Source organism: Wallemia mellicola (assembly GCF_000263375.1).
Source record: "Wallemia mellicola CBS 633.66 unplaced genomic scaffold WALSEscaffold_37, whole genome shotgun sequence".
NCBI classification, from domain to species: domain Eukaryota; kingdom Fungi; phylum Basidiomycota; class Wallemiomycetes; order Wallemiales; family Wallemiaceae; genus Wallemia; species Wallemia mellicola.
The window spans coordinates 1-20,414 of record NW_006531994.1 but is presented as its reverse complement, the minus strand read 5'-3'; the positions used below and the strand labels follow the sequence as shown (position 1 = coordinate 20,414).

The following is a 20,414-nucleotide window of genomic DNA, read 5'->3' as shown; positions in this document are numbered from 1 at the left end:
CCGTGATGTTGTCATAACTTGACGATGACAACAAATACCCGACTGAAGAGGGCGGTAAGCGATGGTGATTCGGTGTGGGTACAATACTAAAATATGACAAATACAGTGCGATTCTTGTCGTCGTTCTAAAATCAAATGCGACGCAGCTGAGCGATATCCGCAACGATGTTCGAATTGCGCGGAGAGAAGGGAATGCACTTTCGTAGATGGAGCACCTAAGAAAAAACACACGTATGCTTACGTCCAGAGTCTAGAAGAGAGGGTGAGTTTGGGTGTTGATTGGTGCCGAATGGGCTAATTAGTCATCCAGATTACTCAGCTAGAGAACGATTTGAATACAAGCACGAACAAGAAGAGGAGAATGAGCTCTGAGCATATTCGTACTCACACTCGCGATAACGCATCAGATTCTGAATTATCGCAATTGGTAGAATCGATGTGGTTGGATGATGGTACAAATAGTAACCCAAAGCCTAGGTCCGAGAATCTCATAGATTTCGGCATGTCTTCCAACAAAGGCCTCTTCGCTTTAGTGGCTGGTTTCATCCATTCAGATAGAGCCAGACCAACCTCAAGTAGTGGGAAGGCTGAACAATTTGCTGAAGATGACTTGGTTTGGAAAGAACCATACAATAATGATGACTTCGGGAGTGCTGAATTGGTATATACCCTCGTTGAATCGTATTTCAAATATGTGAGTTTGAGTTTTATAAATTACATCACTTCACGAACCAAATCTAAATAAGGCTCAATACAGGTAAATCCAACGCTACCACTATTCCCAAGTAGACGACAGTTCATTGAGAACATTACAGCAAAAAAGCTGGACAGGGATTTCGGTAGTGTGTTAATATTAGTCTGTGCACTGGGATCCTTGTATAGAGATAATACACAAAACAACGACAACGACAGCAACACGCAACTATTTGACACATACCTTCAGAGATACATCTCCAAATGTCCTGATCCACACCTGCAGATCTCAATCTCAATCTACAACATCCAAGCCATAATCCTGGCAGTACTTGCTATGCAGAACACACAAAAATACTTCCGGAGCTGTTGGTCTCTGTGTGGATTGGGGGTGCTCTTGACCGAAAATACTAGATTGCGAAGGTTGCACACTGAAGAAAGTAAGCGCGCGTTATGGTGTTTGTACGTGCTTGATAAATCCTTCGCGGCAAGTTATGGAAGAAGAGCTTTAATGGCTCCATTGGAAATTGAATGTCCTACTACATGTGATGATGAGGGTATTAACATTGTTTCGCACTTCAACGCGATGATCAAACTTTATGGTATTGTTGGCGACGTTGTTGATATGTTTTATGCAGTAAATGGGTCTACAAATGTGGACGATTTAAACGAGAAGTTGGATAGCTGGCGAAATAATTACATTTCAACAACTCAATTACCTTCTCAATTTGAATGCTTGAAAGTGATTGGATATAACGTCGTTAAAATATTTATCAATAAGAAATCACTTACTTCTACGTCACATAATCTAGAAATTTGCGTAGAAGCTGCGAAAACCATACTGTCTACATTGCATTATATGCATTGTGAGAGTGAATTAGTAGTTACTTATACAGACGCATTATTGAATTGGAGTGTAAGTATGTAATTTTTTGGGAAACAGGAAGTTAATCATATTCACATGGTAGGTTATTTCTGCAACTGGTATCGTGATGTTAAAAGCCTGTCGTGTCTGCATAGATACGAGCAGCACAAGAGATATACAACCTCAACTACAGCATCTAGAAATTGGAATGAGAGTGCTCAGAGTGAAGAGCAGAAGTGATGGTGTAGTCAGGAAGGCTTTAGAGTTGTTTGAGCAGCTCATTGATGTTTTGCAACTGCATACTCGACATTCCACCCTCGATGCTTCTGTGACAGAATGGCTAGGTGAATTGGTGGGCAGCAGTGCAAGTATGAGTGCAACTATGGCTAGTTCTGCTAATTTAGACGCTGAGTGGATTGAATTTCTGAATGAAATTTTTCGTTGATAGAACCGTGTATCACAATTGAGTATTTATGTAATTTCTGTTTACATACGTTGCGCTCTTGACGTCCCATATTGAACTCTTTCAAGTAATTTTGCAACATTTCTCATTTGGGCAACCAAACTATACTTAAACACAATAACAATAATAATATACAATTATTTCAAACGTTTTCTTCAGCGCCTGACTCTTCCTGCAAAGCAGTTGCTATAGATGAGGTTAATTCAGGTTTCTTGACTGGGATCTGGGAAGCTATCAAAGATCCGCATGTGTCCTCTATCTGACTTGAATTGATCTCAACAGCCTTTGCCTCTGGTAGTACTTCTGCTAGAACTTCAATAACGACATCGATCATCTGCATCTTCGCTTCATCGTTGAGAGATTCGGCAAGCTCACTAAGGCCTTTAAGACCTGATTACACATCAGAATGGTTAGGTGAAGAGGTATACATTCAGCTTACCTTTCTCATGTATGAGTGCTCGAACTGCCGTGTTTTTTCCGATGGCCTTGAGACCAAGCACACTACCAAATCTTGTACCTATATCCGTGCTAGCAGACTCTCCAAGTACTTGGTCATCTCCGCTGAGGGCTTTAAAAAGAGTTTTTGCTACTCTGCCAGAGAGTGTTGGATAACTGTTGCTGTAGTCATTCAGTAGTCTAGCAATGAGTGAGGCGGATTTCTGGCGTAACCACAGTGCTTTCTGGTCGGGTGGTGCTGGATATGAAGAAGTGAGAAGAGTGGTAAGTAGCAATGGGAGTATTTGATGGAGGTAAGGTTCAATGAACAAAGTCTGATTGTCTATCAGTGAGTGCACAACACCAACCATGGCATCTATAATATCCAGATTCGATAAATTTGTTGAAACTTTCTCTCCTGCGAATCTGACGAGGTATGGAACCAAGCCACCTAGACCTGGATCACCGCGCAAACTGGCGAGAGCAGCCTCCCTAGCTTCTGGGACGTTAGTTGCTGGCGACAAAAGTGCTGAAGTTAGTCTGATATAGTATAATTGCAACTCGTGTGAGAGAAGATGCTTGACTGGTGGATGTATAGTAGTGGAAGCAGTACCACCTACACCAGCGCCATTGTTGTTGTTGTTGTTGAGAGCAGCTTGGGCTGGCGCGAGTTGATGCATTGGGCCATTGTCGGTCGGTGCAGGGTTTTGTGGTATGAGTGGCTGAACGCCTTCAATTGCGAGCCAATGGGAAGTGTAGGAAGGACCCTTTGATAACCTAGGGAGTGGCTCTCTGAGTGCCTTCTCGAAGTCGATTTCCTTGTCCTCTAATGCAAATACTGGACCTGCTGGTGTAGCTACCCTCCTGTAAGTTGGTATAGAAGTTGCAGGGTGTGGAGAATAGAGAGGTTCGATGTTGAGCACTTTAAGAGCGTTTTCTATATCGCATGGAAGAAGGGCTGTGCGTTTTGAGTGCTTCATAAACTTTGATGCTTCCTGCAAGTCTTGAGTCGGTTAATAGAGATACGGATAGCAAAACAAACCTCAATGAGAAGAGTGATACGATATTCAACATCACCGGCTAAACCGGTGGCTACTGTGTCAGTTAAGCCCGTTATACCGACACTCTCAGCGACGTCCTACTAAAATGAGAGATAGACACTATAAATAGAAAGAACGCACTCTAATAACCTCAGTTGGGTAAATACCCGCTTGTATCTCTGGTCTCGGTTTGTCCTCCATAGTCGATGATGATAGAAGCGACTCAACGATCATCTCAACGTCGATGACAAAATGAAATCAGAGATGGATGGAAATTTAAAAATCAGTCTAGCTTGTTTGCGCTGTAGAGCAAAAAAGAGTAAATGTACTTCCTCAGATAATAATACAGACGGTCGCTGCGACGCTTGCTCCAAAGCTAGTTTACATTGTGAATGGCCATCTGGTGAGTGTATAACAGCCATATACTCACCTACTAACACTCCCAAAGGTAGACGTAGAAAACGCACCCGTAAGGAAATGGAGGCTGCCCGCCAGAAAGACTCAGACCAGACAACTTCACCCCTGAAGGATCTCAATCTCATGCAGGCAGTTACCTCTCAAGTAGCTTACATAGACGACGGTGGCGGTGGTGACGAAATAAAGGTTTACTATGTAAGTGGGGATATCAGGAACATCCTTTTTATTAACACATTTTAGTATAGAATGGTCCGTCTGAATAATCAATGAGCATAATCTAACCTTAAATAGTCTGGTTCTACTGCATTACATCCTGGTCTCAACCGAATCTGTATAAGACTCAAACAAAAGCCGATCAAACAACAAATGGTGCCTCAAAATGTGCTCCTTAACGGCTTACCTAACATTCCCAACACATCAAGTAACGCATTCTTTGATCCAATATCAAAATTGCCAACACCTCCAACTTATGGACCTTTACTCGACATATTCTTTCGTGACTTGGTCCAATTTTTCCCTTTTCTTGAAAGAGGCAGCGTTGAAACCAGATTACAGAACGGCACAATGTCTGCATTTCTCATAAATGCAATATGCGCTATAGCCGTCAAATTTGCGCTCCCCGAAGGTATGACACCAGTCCAAGCGAGTATGCCATTCATGCAACAAGCAAACTCACTTTTGATTGAACTCTTGAGACTTCCTACAACGGACACTGTATCTGGTCTTCTGCTTTTGAGCTATTGTGAATTCGGTCAGAATTCTGAAAGCGGCCTTTGGCAGTTCTCTGGCATGGCTATCCGTATGGCCTTTGATTTAGGTTTACAGAATAGTACCGATGACTCCCTCTTTGAGTCTCCTGAAGAAGCACGCCGTGCTAGACTTCTTTTCTGGACACTTTTCGTCATGGTAGGTTTCTCGCAATGATTGAGACATTCTAACAAACTCATTAGGACAGGGTCCTGGCGTTCGGTACTGGCAGACCTTCCTCAATGTCAGAAGACGTTGAAATATCCCTACCTGAGCCACCTCATCAACCACCTTTACCTGCTTTTATTCCATTTGCACCCCCAAACCATATACCTTGGTGCTTCCCTGCTGCTGTTCGAATTATTATATTAGTCGGACGAATTAGCGATTCTCTAAACCGCAGAGATGCATTAAGGCGGCGTAATTCTAATGATACTCAAGACGTTGAAGTCCAAAACAATGAGCGTAGACAGCTACTCGAAAATCAACTCAAAGAATTCTATGCCGACCTACCACAAGAGCTCAACTGGTCAGTTGAAAATCTTAAAATGCACGCTGCTAATGGCCAAGGTGGTCTGTATCTTTTTATTCATGTCTGGTGTAAGTCTGACTTGATAGAAGTATTTATATTAATGCTTCTCAGATAACGCAGTCCTTGCATTCGTGCATCAACATCAAACACCCGGAACCGTTGTCACAAAAGACACATTTAAAATCTCACTCAGTTCAGCACAGATGATATCAGAATATCTTGTCTTTGCAGACCTCTTTACCAATCAGAGTTACTTAGCCTCTCCATTTATCTCACAACCGCTTTTTATTGCTGCATGTGCATTTATTCATGACGCAAGAGTAAATCACAATGTATCCTTAGGACCAATAAAGAAGTCGGCAGAGACAAATACACCTCTATCTGTTCCGGACCTCCAGAATGACAAGGGTGCGTATTTTTTTATGTAAAAGCTATCTACTTACTAATATACAGGAGTTGGTCTTCTTGGTACAATCTCAGCTCAGAACTTCTTGATAATTTACAAAGCATTGCGGAGAATGACCTGGCCGTGGCAAGGTATAGGCTATATTGTTAACTTATTAGAACAAAGAGCATCAGTTAGTGGTTTAGATCAAGTTGACTTTTCAGCGACTTCCGACGCCATTCAATCCTTTATTTCCTTACCAGATAGTGGTATCGTACAGAAGCATTCAAAGACACCACCACAAAACCCTTCACCACCAACCACGACGACAGCAACCCAACCGACCGCTACATCCACAATTGCACCAGTGATGGAATATGAAACGACAGTTGCTACTAATATTACGAACTCCAATAACACCGATAGTCTCGATACCAACTCATCACCGATAAACCTTCAAAATATTTCAATGGATGAACTTCTCTCTAACCATTTTATTCAGGAAATCACCGCTTCACCAACCTCATTCGATTTTGGAAACTTTTTCAATAATGGGACGACTGAGAATAACACACTAAACAATGTAAACGATGTCATCTAAAGAGACATACTTGATTGTACAATTTGTATTCTAGATTCACAATCTAATTCCTAATTTTAATACTTGGTTTTGTATCATCATGCTTTGCTGAATCGCGTGTTAATCGTGTAGAATATCAAAGACGCTTTAATGTAAAATGATAATATTTATAAAACATTAACAACTTCTTTGCTTTGTAGATTTAGCCTAATTCCTTAATGGATAACCACCATGGTGATATAAAGAAGCTACCACAAAGAATCGAGATATTGACGAGCAAAGGAGAATTGAGTGATGTGAGAGGTACAATAAAGTACAGCGGTTTAGTAGACGGTGCAGAAGGGGATTGGTTCGGTATAGAATGGGATGATATCAGTCGAGGTAAACACAGCGGCGAGAAAGAAGGAAAGCAATATTTTGAAACGATGTGAGAAACGTTCAGTCACATAGTTGTTTACCAATTAAACGTCTTTAGATTTCCAAACTCTGCTACATTTGTCAGGCCATCGAAGAAGATATACACAGGACAATCATTTCTCAAAGCATTCAGGAGTAGATATGGTTATAGTGACAGTGCCTTAGAATTTGCACCCAATATTGATCGTATAACCAAGAAACTGAGTCAAACTGACCAACTGAAGATCGCTAGTGTTGACCACATGGGTGTGTACGGTGTAGATGACCTGGAGAAAGAGAACACAAAGCAGGAAGCTAAAAGTAGGCAGTCTAGTGTAATCCTTTACGGTTTGCTAATTGCAAATTAGGTATACGACAACTCTCCGTTGCACATTCGCTGATATCGGATATGGAGGACGTCGATAAACTTGTTGCATGCTTGCCAAACCTTCAAGATCTAGATTTGAGGTAATCTGCTTTTTATGAGTCGATACGGAGGTCTCACAGCGTTACAGCTCAAATAGGATTCGTATTACGAATGATGACTACTCACACATATGTCAATTAAAGTCAATGAAGCTTAACAATACGCTTATAAAGTACCAGCAGGTGAGAATTCTCGAATAAATGGAATATACCCGCTAAAAGTCTCAAGATAACTCAAATGCACCACTCATTATCTTCTTTAGAAGAACTTGAGCTAGCATACAATAATATCACATCATTGCCAGCTTCCTATACTCTTGGTAACCTTCAAATCTTAAGCTTAGCTCACAATAACATCAACGAGTGGAATGAGATCGAGGGTATACTCATAAATTTACCAAAGTGAGTACCAAAAACGTGGTACAAGTACTTGGCTAAATGCTATGCTCTTAGTTTACAAACTCTCAAACTAAATCATAATAAAATTGGTAGAATATCATATCCCACCTCAAATACAGCGAATAGCCGTCTTAAAACACTTATACTTTCACACAATGGCATTGATAATTGGAAGTCGATTGATGCTTTATCATTAAGGTTCACTCAGTTAGAATCACTATCTTTAACTGATTGCCCTCTTATGAGCACTCGTGAGTGGTGTAACATGAACTTTAAAGATTCTAACAACTTTCAATTAGAATGTGATGTTGGAATATTGAGGCAAAGTGTTATTGCGAGGTTTGAAAAGCTAGAAACACTCAATTTGAGCGAAGTTGGTTTATTTTTCATTATGCAATTCATCTAACAGTTTAAGGTCTCCATAGACGAGAGGAAAGACGCAGAGTATTTCTACATACGGAATCCCCCAACTGAGGAAGATCCAAAACGTGCGAGGTATCATTCTTTATGCCAGAGTAAGTTAATATCGACTTAATTCGACATTATCTGAGTATCATAGAATATGACTATCAGCCGAGTGTTCAACCTGCCAAGAAGCTAACGCATCTTCAACTAAAGAAGCTGAGTACGTAATTTAGTATATATCCAATTACGCTCTAACGCCATTGAAGGTATTGATATTCGCATGGATAGCAAGACATACCCACTCACGACAATATCTTCAATCACAATCAAGAAGCTGCGACTTATTATAAAAAGATTGTTTGATTTGCCGAGCTCCGATTTTAAACTTATTGCGTCAATGATACCACCGCCGAATATGTTCGGAGTAGTTGACGAAGAGAGAACAGAAGTAGTCTTGGACGACGATTACAAAGATCTACGATGGTTTAGCGTTGAAAATGGCGATCATATTGTTGTACACTCCGATAAATAGATTTATCTAATCTTTGATCAGTAACTACGAAGACATACGTATGTCGACTAATTCACCACCGCCTTTCTTTAATGCATTGTTTGTGAGTAACCTTGTTGTATAAAACGCGTTCAAGTCTGATATTTTCTTACAGGCTGGTGCACTCTCTGGTGTGACGGTAGATCTGTTCTTCTTCCCTGTGGACACACTCAAGACGAGGTTGCAATCAACTCAAGGGTTTTTGCAAGCAGGAGGCTTCAAAAATATATACAAAGGAGTTGGTAGTGTAGCCTTCGGTGGTGCACCTGGAGGTAAGTCCTAGAATCGAGATTCTGGTATGATGCTGAAATGGCCAGCTGCCGCATTCTTCACGACATATGAAGGACTAAAGAAGGCTATTCCACAGATTTCGAGCTTGTCTACTATCCCAGACGCTGCAGTTCACATGTTGGCTGGTTCAGGTGGTGAAACTGCTGCATGTTTGATACGAGTTCCAACCGAAGTAGTAAAATCTAGACAGCAAACAATGGCATACGGCAGTGTTAGCAGTCTAAAGGCAGCTCAATTACTACTCTCACAGGAGGGCTTAAACGGATTTTATAGAGGATTTGGTATCACAGTTTTTAGAGAGATACCGTTCACGAGCATACAATTTCCACTATATGAATACCTCAAATCACGGGTTGCAAAGTATAGAAATAGAGATCACGCTAGACCGTACGAGGGTGCACTCTGTGGTACGATCGCAGGTGCGGTAGCAGCAGCAACGACGACACCACTGGATGTAATAAAAACAAGGACGATGTTATCGAAGGAGGTGAGTAGCTCTTCATTGATAGAAGACCGTCTAATAATAGTCTCAGCGTATCAGCTTTACCGAAGTTATCCGCAAGGTATACCAACAAGGGGGATATAAAGCCTTCTTTTCCGGAGTAGTACCACGCGTAACCTGGATTTCAGCAGGTGGTGCAGTTTTCTTAGGTGTATATGAAGTTGGTTTAGATGTAATCAGAAATAAGATGTAGTGTACAATTAGTGATGCTTCTTCTCTGGCTGAGGTGCTTCAAGTACTTTCTCCGCCAAAACGTATGCTGTGAATGCAACTACGGCTGTACCAAAACCTGGTAAGAGCTTCTTGTGGAACTTGCCGATACCAAAGAGTGGATTGCTTCGCCAGGCCTCTCTCCTAGCCCAAGGGTCGTTGTATTTTGGCCTAATAATTATTAATTACTATAAAAAAGAATATATTTCGTCTCACATTTTTTTGAATTTCGTTGTTGATTTTAAAGGAGCGTTTCTTCTTGCACGCCAACTCAGCTTGAATAAAGTTTGAGTCTGCAGCAGGCTAATTTGTGACTGTTATAGCTGGCTATGGAACACCTCCAAGACGTTGTCCAGCCCAAGTCTGACCACTCAGCAAAAGACTGGGCTTTCCAACAAGACAATCAGCTCAGAATGGCCGCTGCACTCAATCATGGCACATACGGTGATAGCTCTGGCGTACGTTTTCTTTTCCTTCACTTTTTTCCTTTGGCTGACAATCTACAGATTATGACAAGGCATAGAGCTGCGATGGCCGCGAGAAATTTACAAGTGAGTAGTTTACCACCTAAATACCTCTAATAACACTTTATAGTCTCCAAACTCTCTCTCAAATGGCCTCGCAAGTGCTCCGCTTCCAAGCAGCATCAACTCACCCTTGAGTTCAATGTATACGCTTCAAACACCTCTACCAATTGGTAGACTACCCCTCACACCAACTACGGCTTCTAGCTCCTGTGTCACTCGTTCAACTTCACCTACAAACAGCGTCGCTTCAACTTCTCAAACTTCGTTTTCATTCCAGCAACAACAGAATAACTCAGCTGCAGCTACACCGTCACCGAAAGACTCGCCTTCTTCAAATTGGATATCAAATCAAATTCCAGGCATACACTCTCTCATGGCACCGTCCCCGAGTGGTTCGTCAACCACCTCAAACAGCAGCTCAATTGGTCCACGTCGTAAAACAAAGCTCATTAATGAAACTCGTCGTGCTATTTGTGTTTTTGCGGAAGAAAATCCCAGTGCACGTCAAGAAGACATAGCTAGCCGTTACCAAATTGAACGTAGTACAGTCTCAAAGATACTCAAGCAAAAAGACAAATGGAAGTCTATTATTCCAGGTGGTGCATCCTCACGTGTTGCAAAACACAGGTGAGTTTTCTTCCTTTAAAAGCATTTTTTCTAACAATGACAGACCATCAAAATTTCCGGACATCGAATCACGTTTATCTGCATGGGCACAAGAATGTGCATTAAGTAATCATTATTTGACGGATCATGCTATTCGTGAGAAAGCTAAAACCGTCGCTCGTTCACTGGGATACCCGGAAGAAAAATTCAAAGCTTCATCAGGTTGGGTTGAAAAGTTCAAAGAACGTAATAACATAAAAAAGGGGAAGGTAAATGGTGTTCTTCAATCATCTGGAGCTACACCAGTTGGTAGTTTGACTCCATCTGAATCTGATAGTACAACGGACTATATTGGTCAAGTTAATCCATTAGCTACACCAAATCATTCATTCACGTATACGCAACAACATCAACAGCAATCACGTCAAATACCGTCAGTAGGCCCTAGACATGAACCACCTTTCGTTCAAGCTCATCAAGATTATGGCCTTTCAGATCATCATGCTAATAATCATTTATTGGCACTAGCTTCTGCAGCTGTTGCTGTTGATGACCTCAATCACGAGAAATACACAGTTGAGCAAGAGCGACTTGGTCATGAAATGGCATGGATTATGGAGCTGAAGAGGAAACTGGAGCAACAGCAACCAATCATTGAATTAATCAAATCTGATGCTATTCAAATTACTCGCTTCTATGAGCAAGGTAGCTTAACTGAAACAGCATTTAAGCAAGCTGTTGAGATGTTATGCCCATTTGTTGGTATTGACTTGACTTATGGAATATATGATATCAGAACTTACTTAATTGATCGCATGAATTTAATTCTAGCAAGGTTGGGCTAATGAGGTAGTGGTATAAGTGAAAATTTTTAATAGAACAAGCAACAAATTGACATCAAGAAATTGTATAAAACAAATTTGCATTTAATTAATCATGATAAATTATAAAATTTTGAACATTACTGCCTTCTGTTACTTTACGTCATATTAGTAGATGAGAAATAAAACGCGTAAATATGCAGAACAGCAAGCGAATTATCGAATGATGTCAGTTGTATTAGCGTACAAGACTTTTACAATTGACCATATGAAAGTCAATGAAGACATGTTGAGTACTCTACATCTATTCCGTCTAAATTGAAGTGTATGATACCTCCAGCAATATTATTTGTATTAACTAAGACCACGGCGTTGTCTCCACATTTTGATGCCCTTCTGTAAGGTAGGCTCATCTGTCCCACTCACACCGACAAGTTGGAATGTAACACCAAGGGTCTCGACTTCTTTATTTCTTGATTCATCATCGAAGAAAAGCATATCCTCGTATGCGAATCCAGATTTCTTTGCTAGTTTCTGAAAATGCTTAATTTTGCTGCCAGGATAGATCTCAGTGTAATCAAAGAGTGTTTTAGCGCTGATATTATCGCCACCATTCCTGTTCTTTAATTTAAGATGCTTGAGTGCATCGTAGGCATAATCCGGTGCAGCTGTTCTGCTTGCTGCTGCAATCTCTATACCTTCACTACGCAATCGTTGTAACATCTCTGGTACATCTCTATAAAACCCGAAAGGTTCACCTCTTCTTGGTATAACCTCGTTAAACTTTGAGGAAGGTTTGATAGGACCTTATGTACAGTAAGCTGATGCACTATAAGGTGGCAACATACCCACCAGAGACGTGTGTGTCTATCCATAAATCCCAAAGGGTATAGTCGAGATCAAAAACAATCAATTTAGGTAAATTAAAGGGTGCTTCCGACATTGCGTTTGATGATGATAGAGTGAATTGAAAGGTATTCATTTATCTAACAATTACTAGACGATCATAATGTCAAATAATCCTCTTAATGCGTTTGATGCTTTTAAAATTACATTTTCATCCTACTTTGTATTAAGTGCTGTTTATAAGAGTCGTAAATGTACCTCCTACCTTCAATGCTTGTTTTAACTCCGACAACCTGAGTGAGCGCTCTTTACAATATCCGCTATCTAGGAGACTCTGTCTCATCAATCCTGGTAGTAGGCCATCGCTTGCTGGAGTTGTATACCAATTATCATCATTCTGAAACTTATAGAAGATGTTCGCGATTGTAGTTTCTGTCATAAATCCTTGATTATTGTGCATCAACACATCAAATAATCCATCGTGGGTTGTCGAGTAAGTTATGTCTGTTAAATAATTGCTTATAAGAATAACTAATCAATTAAGACTACTTACTATTTCTAGACTTAGAATCGTTGTATATATCTCTATCAGTAGTTTTATAACGCAACAACTGTGAGTTAGTTTCTGTAGGTTCACTATCTATCACAACGTTGACAGCATCTAGTACGATTTTAGAGTCAACTAATAAATTAACATCTCCACCCACAATCAGGCATATTTGTAAGTCGTGTTGCTGCAGCATTTATAGACAAATCAACTAAATCTAGTTGTACAGATACCTGAGATATTAATGAGCATTATTTCCTGTAAAAGTTTAAACACAGACTCTATGTGGTGTTTCTGTCCCTTCTGTAGCATTGATAGCCCTAGTTACCTCATTTATTAGAGCTTCTTCCTTGAAATCAACGGAGTTGGATGAGCTTAAGGCGTCAATACCATCAATTAAACGTTGTACATGCATATCGTATAAGTATATACTATCTTTTATACTACCTTTAGGTGTGTATCTCAGTGTTGTCAATAATTTCGTCATGATGATACGAAGATAAGAGGTGTATATTAGGAAATATTTTAGTAATAAACTATCTTAGTAGGCCACGTATTAAATTTTACGTAGATATTGAAGTATTTCTATGATGAAATCTCGTTGATAGTGACTACCATCATATAAATCAATGAATGGAGGTAATAATACACGGGATATACAACAGAAACAGCCACAAAACCAACAAAATAAGACTCAATCACCCAGGCGTGCATTACCTAACAGTAAAAATGCAGTACTCGTGAACTCTTGTCAGGTGGGATTATCTGATTAGATAATAGTACTTAGTTAATTAATATCAGCGTGGTAATCCAATATTAAAAGAAGTCAGAAATGTTAGCTGGGAGTACACAGATATCGTACCGGATTACGTTGCTGGTTCAAGTACAGGTATACTATTCCTCAGGTGTGGAACTAAATTCATCGATATCCAATTCAAGCTAATAATACACAAGTTTGCGCTATCATAGATTACATCCGGAGTATATACATACAAGAGTTGAACGTCTTGGTGCAATGTACCAACTCCGTATATTACTTCTTATGTGCGATGTTGTAAGTCGAAGGAACTAACAAGGTCGTATTTAACTTCTTTAAGACAGATTCTGAAGCATCCATTAAAGAAATAACCAAGGTTTGCAGTATTTGTCTCATAATATCACACTAACAATAAGGTCAAGACTTGCTTGATTAATAACATAACAGTAGTAATAGCTTGGTCGTGCGTTATAGTTTGTAGAACCTTTTCTTAGCTAACATGTCAACCAAGTCCACAGCAAGCAGGACACTATTTGAGTCTTTACCTTCAGCTAGATAATAAGCCACCAGACAGTCTCAGAGAGAAGTCTTCAACAGATTATCACAGCATGGTGGCAAACGCTCTTACAACGGTAAAGGGAATAAACAAGACAGATGTATACCAATTATTGACGCGCTTTGGGGTATGTATGAAGTAGTGAAGCTTTGTTTGTTTCCCCTAATAAATCTTACAGAGCATAAAAAACATCGTTAAAGCATCTCCAGATGAGATATCGAAATGTCCTGGATTTGGTGACATTAAAGTTCGTCGTATGCAAGAAGCCTTCATTAGCTTATTCAAAATTGGGTTTAAGAATTCAAATGACAGCTCAACTGCTAGCAACGATCAATCACAACGTGATAAAAAAACTGGTTTATTGGGTACAGAATCTAATGATCTTTTATTACGTGAAAATTCTCCTTCCCATCAAGTCAATGTTCAACCACCTGAAGAAGAGATTGACTTATTAGATTCCGATGAAGATGCGCTCAACGAGGTTGTTGCCAATTTTGATAGCTTGAGAGAGCAAAATGATAATTCACAGAAGGGAAAAGAACAACAAAATTAAAGACCCCTTTCGAATCAAGAAAACGTGATAGATTTATTAGACAGCGATGAAGAAACATTGGAACAACAAAATAGAAAAGCACCTACAAACCAAGAAGATGTAATTGATTTACTGGATAGTGACGAAGAAGCATTAAATCAAGTAGCAGCCGACTTCAATGTTAGATAATTTATTCTTTTTACAAATGCGATCATAACAGTGTTAAATATGTGTTTCTAAAGTTGTACTGCTTTTCTGGCCATCTCAAGTGCGCCCTCGTAAGTATCATTACCACCGATAAAACCACTGGCATGACAGAAAATGGTACCTGGTACGCCGCTAACTTCTGCCAACTTCTCATCTCTTACTCCTCTCCATGGTTCAGGAAGTGGCTTACGAAGAGCAAAGGTGGTACTGTTTGGTGGGATAGCACGTACTCTCCAACCTCTGTTACTATCTGGTAAAAGTGCGTAAAGTGGTTCTTCATCCTTCTTTACTTCAAATTGAGGAAGATGTTCAAGCTCAAAGTAATGATCTATCCATGGGCAGAAAGTTTTGAAAACGAGGATTTTACCTGATTCATCAAACTCTTTACGCTTGCTAAGTGCTTCAACGACTAAGTCACGTGCAGGTAACCAAACTTTAGCGTATGAGTTTACGCTATCGAGGAATTCACTGCCAGCCAACTTTGATGCTTCTTCAAATCTCGTCATTTGTGATTGCTCTGTGAACTCTTCATTCCAATTGCTGTTAAGTCTACCAATGCGGCTGCTGAGATCTGTTTTGTTACGATATGCTGCCTCTGGAAGGTTTTCAACGGTTGGATAAAGACTAACACCATTATCGATAGCGTCTAACGCTTCAATGAATTCTTTGTAAACTTTCAACCAAATCTGAAGTGTACGATCCTCGTCTTCACTCCATCCAAGATGCTTACTGATAATTTGTTTACCGTAATGCTTATATATCAAACCAGCAGAACTAAGTTTTGTGTTGTGGTTATGACCAAATACTTCATTGAATCCTCTAAAATGATGATCGTAACGTAACTTTCCATGATCATAAACATCACCAACGTCTACGACGATATCCATTTGGTTGAGAACGTTGATATCTCTTGTTCTTGTAACAGCTGTGATATGATAGGATGAGAAGTGTAATTATATATATAATAATACTCACCCGATCCTGTGTATTCTGGTAATAACCTCAATAAGAATACAGCTAAAGCTTCATCTGCGTGGAATACACCATTGTGTGTACCAATTACCTATAGAATAGTTAGTTATTGTAGACTAAACATACAGTCCAGCCATACCTTGCTAGACTGTCCATCTAACTTCACCTTTTTGCTAACGTCTACCATTTTCCTAATATTCTGTACTTGACGGTATAAGTTCAACATGCGCAAACAACACAACTAAAGAGCAAACATAATTAAGTAATATATAAAACGTGGTTTAAGATTGGTTACAATTGATAAACATAGATAGATAGTGAAAGAAACTTTGAAATCCGTTACTCTAAGATATTGTACATTCTGCAGTATTTTTGGTACTTGCGTCTTGATTTATGAATGAAGCTGGTAGAACGTGACTATAAACTTTATTAAGATGCTTCTTTATTGAAATGTGTATGGAGGAAGATTGCTTTGGTACTGCCGTGTTGGTCATTGGTACGAACAAATGCTTGAGAAGGACAGGAAGTAAGCCCAAAATCGAAAGAAAGCCGAATTTAATTATCATTTCTGAGCTAAACATTCTATGACTGAGGCTTTCACCTTCGTCAACATATGCCAAACTGACGAGAACATCTCCGACTGCACATGCAACACCGTTCATAGGAATACTACCAAGGAACCTAACATTTTATTAGCTGATTCAATTAAGGAAAACTACTTCGAAACTCACAAACTAACGATGAATGGTATGTAGGAAATACCCACAACACCACCGGCTAGATTAAGCACTGCGTACGGTATGACAGGAATTAATCGAGCAATAAGTAGTCTTTCGAACAATTTGTAGGGGTCTTTATTGATTGAGCGAAGATTGCTAATTGCGTTTGGAAAGTGATAATGGATGTGTGGGGCCACTGGAAGGGCTGTGAATGAACTCAAGAAACCACCGATAGATGTCAGTAAGCATGCGTAAAAGGTCGCAAACCAAGTTGGCAGTAATGCTCCAAGGATTACATTGACAATTGCTGAACCTGGAATCGACCATGTTTGCTTCCATATGTAGATTATACCAATCACGCTGATAACGTGCACAAAATTGAGAGGTGATAACTTCATGTAAGCTCTCAAATCAAATGCTAACTTTCTGACATCGGTCAACTTCTGTGGTACATGTAGTTGCTTGACAGATCGCAGTGCCATAAAGGTAACAAAAGAACTGACGACAAAAATACCGGCTAACTTAGCGAGTGCAGGTAGACTATCTTTTATACTAGGCTTAATTGGATTAGGATCTGGTATCTGCGGGCTGGTCGGCGAGTTTGCTGAGGAGTGAATTGGTGACAATGGTATAGTTTCAATGTTAATTGAAGGCCTAACTTTGGATGTTTTGACACTAATGATAGGTGCCTCCAACGGTGGTGACAATTCTAAAGAGTGACTTCTATTCCTCGTATTAGATTTTGTTTGGTTGAGTTTAGATTGGGTTGAATTCGCTCTAGGACGACCATCTGAGTTTTTCGAAGTAGACGCTTCTTGCGGACTTTCCATAATTGGTGCTTGTTGCTGCTGCACGCTAAATTGTACATCGACATCTGGTGTAGCCACTCCATTGGAGATGGAACGGCCCCTACTTCGCGTGGAAGTGCGCTGTGGAGAGTAATTTGCGTGTAGACTATTATCTTTACTATTGTTGTTATCTGAGACGTTTAAGTACATCGCGTATGCATTTAATTTACGAGATCTTGGTGGTTTTTGGTCAAGTTCAATTTAGTCTTTACGGACGACGATCTTTGAAGGGTAAAATCAGGAGATGAATTTGGTATGAATAAATGGAATTAATGATAAAATATGATACTATTCTATACTCTTTTTACTCTTCATCAAAAATATCTCTGGGGGCCGTAAAACTTTGTTAAGTAAGCGCCGGTGTAAAGTCCCCGAGTAGATATATCATATCCGATTAGATATAATAATAAATTCTAATACAACATTTTTTATGTACGCTTCTACATTAATTCTTACCATAGCCAAGCATTTAGCTTTTTGGAGTTATTCCTTATTTCTTTATGTAATCTGTGGGATGACATTTAATCATGAATATTATAAATGTCTAGAGATGATAATTCACGGAATTCTCTATCGTTACATAATGTCATCTTAATTGACTGAATATCTCCATGCTGTGCTGTATATTCTTCTCGACAGTGAGATCTATGTAGCGTAGAATATATTATATGATGCTATTTTAGGACGTTATTAACGTCAATAATTATTTAATTCATTCTGGTGCCCTTCTATTATAACAGTCATGATTATCACAGCAGCAGTAGTCGTCACCGTACTATTGTTCGTCACTAATGTGCAAGGTGTGTAGGTAATTAGACAATAGATAATATCACTTAATATATTAGCGCACTTTCATGCGTCCCATCTCGCACCAGTCATAGCATTCTTCTCTGCAACTCAGAATGAAAGCACACGATTATCACACCCTCAGATACAACCACGTAGAGATTTAATTGCTGCTTTATTAGCTACATACCTCGCTTACTCCGGTTTAAAAAAGAGATCTTTATCTCTCTCCGGTGCAATTACTGCTTTCATAGTTGGATACGCCGGTTTATCAAGCACTATATGCTCATTTGGTGCTATGCTGATAGTCTTTTATCTCGCCGGCTCAAAAGCTACAAAGGTAAGTTCATTCTCCAGTTGATATCATTTTGATAAGAAATAAAGGTAAAACACTACATCAAATATCAACTTGAAGACGGACACGATAGTGAGAAACCCGGTGGCGTCAGAAATGCTGGGCAAGTGTTAGCTAATTCATACACTGGCGTTGTTTGCGCTATAGTTTTTAGAGTCCAACATATTATCACCACACCAAGCAGTATTACAAATACCCCTCAATGTATACTAAATGGGTCATATTATATTTCTTCCCAAACTCTATTGCTCTTCACGATCGGTCATTTCGCATGTTGTTGTGCTGATACGTTAGCATCAGAGGTGCGTTTGGTGTTGATAGTTTTAATCGCTTTAATAAGATCGACAGCTTGGAATCTTATCTGGTACTTACCCTCGATTGGTTACTAATCCATGGAAGATTGTGCCTCCTGGTACCAATGGAGGTGTTAGTGGTGAGTATGAATGTTAGATAGGTATTTCGAATATGCTAATTTGATATTAGCATACGGCACAGTCGTTTCAGCATTTGGTGGCTTTTTAATAGGTTTAACAGCAGTAATCTCACTAGCAATCGAAGACTCATCTTGCTTTGGTCTGAACTTTTCCTTTGGACAAGCGCTCCTCTCGAGTAAATCATTCAAGTTGATCATTTTATCAATTTTATCTGGACTCTTTGGTAGTTTACTTGATTCACTGATGGGTGCAACTCTTCAACGCACCTTGTTGCATAAAGAGAGAGGTAAAATCTTAACAGATGGATCAGATCCAAACTTTGAAAGAATGTATAATGAAGCTCAAAAAAGTAAATCAAAAGAAACACCTGAAGTAAAGCTAGTCTCTGGCTACAATATCCTTACCAATACCCAAGTTAACTTCTTTAGTACTTTCATCACATCCCTTTTGGCAGCTGTCGGCGGAAACTTAATATTGTAAACAAACATGGACTCTATTAGACATTTATTTTTTCTTTAAAGAACAAATAAGGAAGTACTGCTAGTATCTCAACTTTTTCAGATCAGATCATCAATCATTTTCTTAATCTGAGTAGTTTACTGTTATGTAATAAGTATTGTAAAATAATACCTTACTATTTAAAAATCCTTTTCTTTTAATCGCTTGAATGATTCGATAAATTATCACAAAAAGAATGTGAAAAACAATCGTGATCTTGATAATGTATGTCGAAAGTATCTTTTCACAAAACAAATGTTACTGTGGACGTTTCTAACGAGTTTTACTCTCTTAAGTTCAAAAATAGGTTTGTATATCATATTGTTCAACCATCATCGGGACTACATTATTAGAGAGCCACTTAAATCATATCCGAAATAAAATGGAACTTTTAGCCAGTGATTCCATTATCATTCAAGAATACATTACAAATTGATAGACCCAGCAAAAATGAAAAGACAAAAGATAATTCGGTTACCGGGAATCGAACCCGGGTCTCCAGAATGAGAATCTGGGAGGATAGCCCCTACCACATAACCGATGATGTACCAATTGTACCATTTAATTGTGTTTCTTCGCAATTTTGAAGTTTTGTGTATCCAACACATCCAAAATTTCCGTTTTTACACATTACCTGAAATTTTGTCAGTAGATGGACGATCATCATCGAAAATCGGCCGATTTGCCGGAGGGGCATAAAAACCCTCCCAGTGAATCCGCAAGCGCCGAATTCACAGGTGAGCACTTTTTAAACGATATATCGTTCGATTTCGGTGCTGCTGACGCGCGAGGAAATCTCGACGCGTCGCAACACGGGAGGAGACAGAGTCAAAGACTCAATACTAATTTAAATAAGAGACGCAGAACCGCTAATGAAAATTACGGAGCGCGTAGTTTTGATATACTTTCGTTAGCTGAGCATCTCACCGATGTGATGACGCAAACCGTCGGGAAGTTAAAAGGTGAGTTAGAAAGCACATTCAAAAAGTGCATACGTGAAGAGCAGGACAAACACGACAAATCTACTACAAGGAGATAGTCCCACAGATTCGAGCAGCAGTTACACG

At 39.5% G+C, this 20,414-nt stretch overlaps 13 protein-coding genes and 1 non-coding gene across 14 annotated transcripts; 7 read left to right on the top strand and 7 right to left on the bottom strand.

Annotated features, from left to right (window-relative positions):
* Positions 1-37: 37 nt before the first annotated feature.
* On the top strand, positions 38-2,490 carry WALSEDRAFT_58928 (hypothetical protein). Its single transcript, XM_006960783.1, has 6 exons — positions 38-54; positions 107-262; positions 311-694; positions 758-1,609; positions 1,662-2,405; positions 2,463-2,490. Exons 3-5 carry the CDS (start codon positions 362-364, stop codon positions 2,001-2,003), a joined length of 1,527 nt encoding a protein of 508 aa, XP_006960845.1. The 5' UTR covers positions 38-54; positions 107-262; positions 311-361; the 3' UTR covers positions 2,004-2,405; positions 2,463-2,490.
* Positions 761-3,721, bottom strand: WALSEDRAFT_61633 (TAF-domain-containing protein). Its single transcript, XM_006960782.1, has 4 exons — positions 3,638-3,721; positions 3,499-3,594; positions 2,461-3,451; positions 761-2,411 (listed from the first exon to the last, which is right to left on the bottom strand). Exons 1-4 carry the CDS (start codon positions 3,695-3,697, stop codon positions 2,164-2,166), a joined length of 1,395 nt encoding a protein of 464 aa, XP_006960844.1. The 5' UTR covers positions 3,698-3,721; the 3' UTR covers positions 761-2,163.
* Positions 3,722-3,743: 22 nt separating this feature from the next.
* On the top strand, positions 3,744-6,023 carry WALSEDRAFT_41794 (hypothetical protein; the record flags this gene model as incomplete). Its single annotated transcript, XM_006960781.1, has 6 exons — positions 3,744-3,899; positions 3,945-4,108; positions 4,154-4,819; positions 4,864-5,260; positions 5,304-5,600; positions 5,646-6,023. Coding segments are annotated over exons 3-6 (1,611 nt in total), but the record flags the coding sequence as incomplete, so codon positions are not given.
* Positions 6,024-6,375: 352 nt separating this feature from the next.
* On the top strand, positions 6,376-8,315 carry WALSEDRAFT_70861 (L domain-like protein; the record flags this gene model as incomplete). Its single annotated transcript, XM_006960780.1, has 10 exons — positions 6,376-6,584; positions 6,633-6,874; positions 6,922-7,021; positions 7,069-7,162; positions 7,209-7,381; positions 7,433-7,629; positions 7,678-7,751; positions 7,794-7,893; positions 7,938-8,003; positions 8,050-8,315. 10 exons carry the CDS (start codon positions 6,376-6,378, stop codon positions 8,313-8,315), a joined length of 1,521 nt encoding a protein of 506 aa, XP_006960842.1.
* A 16-nt stretch (positions 8,316-8,331) lies between these two features.
* WALSEDRAFT_61632 (mitochondrial carrier) lies at positions 8,332-9,576 on the top strand. The gene is made up of 5 exons (XM_006960778.1): positions 8,332-8,397; positions 8,449-8,605; positions 8,651-9,111; positions 9,158-9,505; positions 9,552-9,576. The coding sequence occupies exons 1-4, from the start codon at positions 8,356-8,358 to the stop codon at positions 9,317-9,319; spliced, it is 822 nt and encodes a 273-aa protein (XP_006960840.1). The 5' UTR covers positions 8,332-8,355; the 3' UTR covers positions 9,320-9,505; positions 9,552-9,576.
* On the bottom strand, positions 8,649-9,574 carry WALSEDRAFT_49498 (hypothetical protein; the record flags this gene model as incomplete). The annotated part of the gene is made up of 2 exons (XM_006960779.1): positions 8,649-9,507; positions 9,555-9,574. Coding segments are annotated over 2 exons (201 nt in total), but the record flags the coding sequence as incomplete, so codon positions are not given.
* Positions 9,577-9,625: 49 nt separating the features above from the next.
* Positions 9,626-11,361, top strand: WALSEDRAFT_34269 (CenpB-DNA-bind-domain-containing protein; the record flags this gene model as incomplete). The annotated part of the gene is made up of 4 exons (XM_006960777.1): positions 9,626-9,794; positions 9,843-9,887; positions 9,931-10,490; positions 10,534-11,361. Coding segments are annotated over exons 1-4 (943 nt in total), but the record flags the coding sequence as incomplete, so codon positions are not given.
* Positions 11,362-11,402: 41 nt separating this feature from the next.
* Positions 11,403-12,252, bottom strand: WALSEDRAFT_61630 (magnesium-dependent phosphatase-1). Its single transcript, XM_006960776.1, has 2 exons — positions 12,143-12,252; positions 11,403-12,096 (listed from the first exon to the last, which is right to left on the bottom strand). The coding sequence occupies exons 1-2, from the start codon at positions 12,231-12,233 to the stop codon at positions 11,645-11,647; spliced, it is 543 nt and encodes a 180-aa protein (XP_006960838.1). The 5' UTR covers positions 12,234-12,252; the 3' UTR covers positions 11,403-11,644.
* A 34-nt stretch (positions 12,253-12,286) lies between these two features.
* WALSEDRAFT_70858 (D-aminoacid aminotransferase-like PLP-dependent enzyme) lies at positions 12,287-13,170 on the bottom strand (the record flags this gene model as incomplete). Its single annotated transcript, XM_006960775.1, has 5 exons — positions 12,287-12,352; positions 12,402-12,640; positions 12,690-12,797; positions 12,844-12,916; positions 12,964-13,170. The coding sequence occupies 5 exons, from the start codon at positions 13,168-13,170 to the stop codon at positions 12,287-12,289; spliced, it is 693 nt and encodes a 230-aa protein (XP_006960837.1).
* A 142-nt stretch (positions 13,171-13,312) lies between these two features.
* WALSEDRAFT_70857 (DNA repair protein rad10) lies at positions 13,313-14,740 on the top strand (the record flags this gene model as incomplete). The annotated part of the gene is made up of 7 exons (XM_006960774.1): positions 13,313-13,438; positions 13,485-13,588; positions 13,638-13,737; positions 13,781-13,816; positions 13,863-13,903; positions 13,952-14,123; positions 14,175-14,740. The coding sequence occupies 7 exons, from the start codon at positions 13,313-13,315 to the stop codon at positions 14,547-14,549; spliced, it is 954 nt and encodes a 317-aa protein (XP_006960836.1). The 3' UTR covers positions 14,550-14,740.
* On the bottom strand, positions 14,706-15,922 carry WALSEDRAFT_61629 (metal-dependent protein hydrolase). The gene is made up of 3 exons (XM_006960773.1): positions 15,847-15,922; positions 15,711-15,798; positions 14,706-15,660 (listed from the first exon to the last, which is right to left on the bottom strand). Exons 1-3 carry the CDS (start codon positions 15,892-15,894, stop codon positions 14,765-14,767), a joined length of 1,032 nt encoding a protein of 343 aa, XP_006960835.1. The 5' UTR covers positions 15,895-15,922; the 3' UTR covers positions 14,706-14,764.
* A 129-nt stretch (positions 15,923-16,051) lies between these two features.
* Positions 16,052-16,908, bottom strand: WALSEDRAFT_23040 (hypothetical protein; the record flags this gene model as incomplete). Its single annotated transcript, XM_006960772.1, has 2 exons — positions 16,052-16,388; positions 16,439-16,908. The coding sequence occupies 2 exons, from the start codon at positions 16,906-16,908 to the stop codon at positions 16,052-16,054; spliced, it is 807 nt and encodes a 268-aa protein (XP_006960834.1).
* A 1,321-nt stretch (positions 16,909-18,229) lies between these two features.
* On the top strand, positions 18,230-19,272 carry WALSEDRAFT_12096 (hypothetical protein; the record flags this gene model as incomplete). The annotated part of the gene is made up of 4 exons (XM_006960771.1): positions 18,230-18,400; positions 18,445-18,717; positions 18,764-18,848; positions 18,899-19,272. Coding segments are annotated over 4 exons (903 nt in total), but the record flags the coding sequence as incomplete, so codon positions are not given.
* A 544-nt stretch (positions 19,273-19,816) lies between these two features.
* Positions 19,817-19,888, bottom strand: WALSEDRAFT_t108. Its single transcript has one exon. It is a non-coding gene; the product is annotated as a tRNA-Glu (tRNA).
* Positions 19,889-20,414: the final 526 nt, after the last annotated feature.

Excerpts from the sequence above, each read along its gene's own strand:
- WALSEDRAFT_61630 (XM_006960776.1), bottom strand. The coding sequence starts at position 12,233 with ATGTCGGAAGCACCCTTTAATTTACCTAAATTGATTGTTTTTGATCTC. Across the intron at positions 12,097-12,142 it reads GATAGACACACACGTCTCTG|GTCCTATCAAACCTTCCTCA; the intron begins GTGGGTATGTTG and ends ACTGTACATAAG.
- WALSEDRAFT_58928 (XM_006960783.1), top strand. The coding sequence starts at position 362 with ATGAGCTCTGAGCATATTCGTACTCACACTCGCGATAACGCATCAGAT. Across the intron at positions 695-757 it reads TTGAATCGTATTTCAAATAT|GTAAATCCAACGCTACCACT; the intron begins GTGAGTTTGAGT and ends GGCTCAATACAG. Across the intron at positions 1,610-1,661 it reads ACGCATTATTGAATTGGAGT|GTTATTTCTGCAACTGGTAT; the intron begins GTAAGTATGTAA and ends TTCACATGGTAG.
- WALSEDRAFT_61632 (XM_006960778.1), top strand. The coding sequence starts at position 8,356 with ATGTCGACTAATTCACCACCGCCTTTCTTTAATGCATTGTTT. Across the intron at positions 8,606-8,650 it reads CTTCGGTGGTGCACCTGGAG|CTGCCGCATTCTTCACGACA; the intron begins GTAAGTCCTAGA and ends TGAAATGGCCAG. Across the intron at positions 9,112-9,157 it reads GGACGATGTTATCGAAGGAG|CGTATCAGCTTTACCGAAGT; the intron begins GTGAGTAGCTCT and ends TAATAGTCTCAG.
- WALSEDRAFT_61633 (XM_006960782.1), bottom strand. The coding sequence starts at position 3,697 with ATGGAGGACAAACCGAGACCAGAGATACAAGCGGGTATTTACCCAACT. Across the intron at positions 3,452-3,498 it reads GTATCACTCTTCTCATTGAG|GAAGCATCAAAGTTTATGAA; the intron begins GTTTGTTTTGCT and ends CAAGACTTGCAG. Across the intron at positions 2,412-2,460 it reads AGCACTCATACATGAGAAAG|GTCTTAAAGGCCTTAGTGAG; the intron begins GTAAGCTGAATG and ends ATGTGTAATCAG.
- WALSEDRAFT_61629 (XM_006960773.1), bottom strand. The coding sequence starts at position 15,894 with ATGGTAGACGTTAGCAAAAAGGTGAAGTTAGATGGACAGTCTAGCAAG. Across the intron at positions 15,799-15,846 it reads TAGATGGACAGTCTAGCAAG|GTAATTGGTACACACAATGG; the intron begins GTATGGCTGGAC and ends ACTATTCTATAG. Across the intron at positions 15,661-15,710 it reads ACCAGAATACACAGGATCGG|CTGTTACAAGAACAAGAGAT; the intron begins GTGAGTATTATT and ends ATCATATCACAG.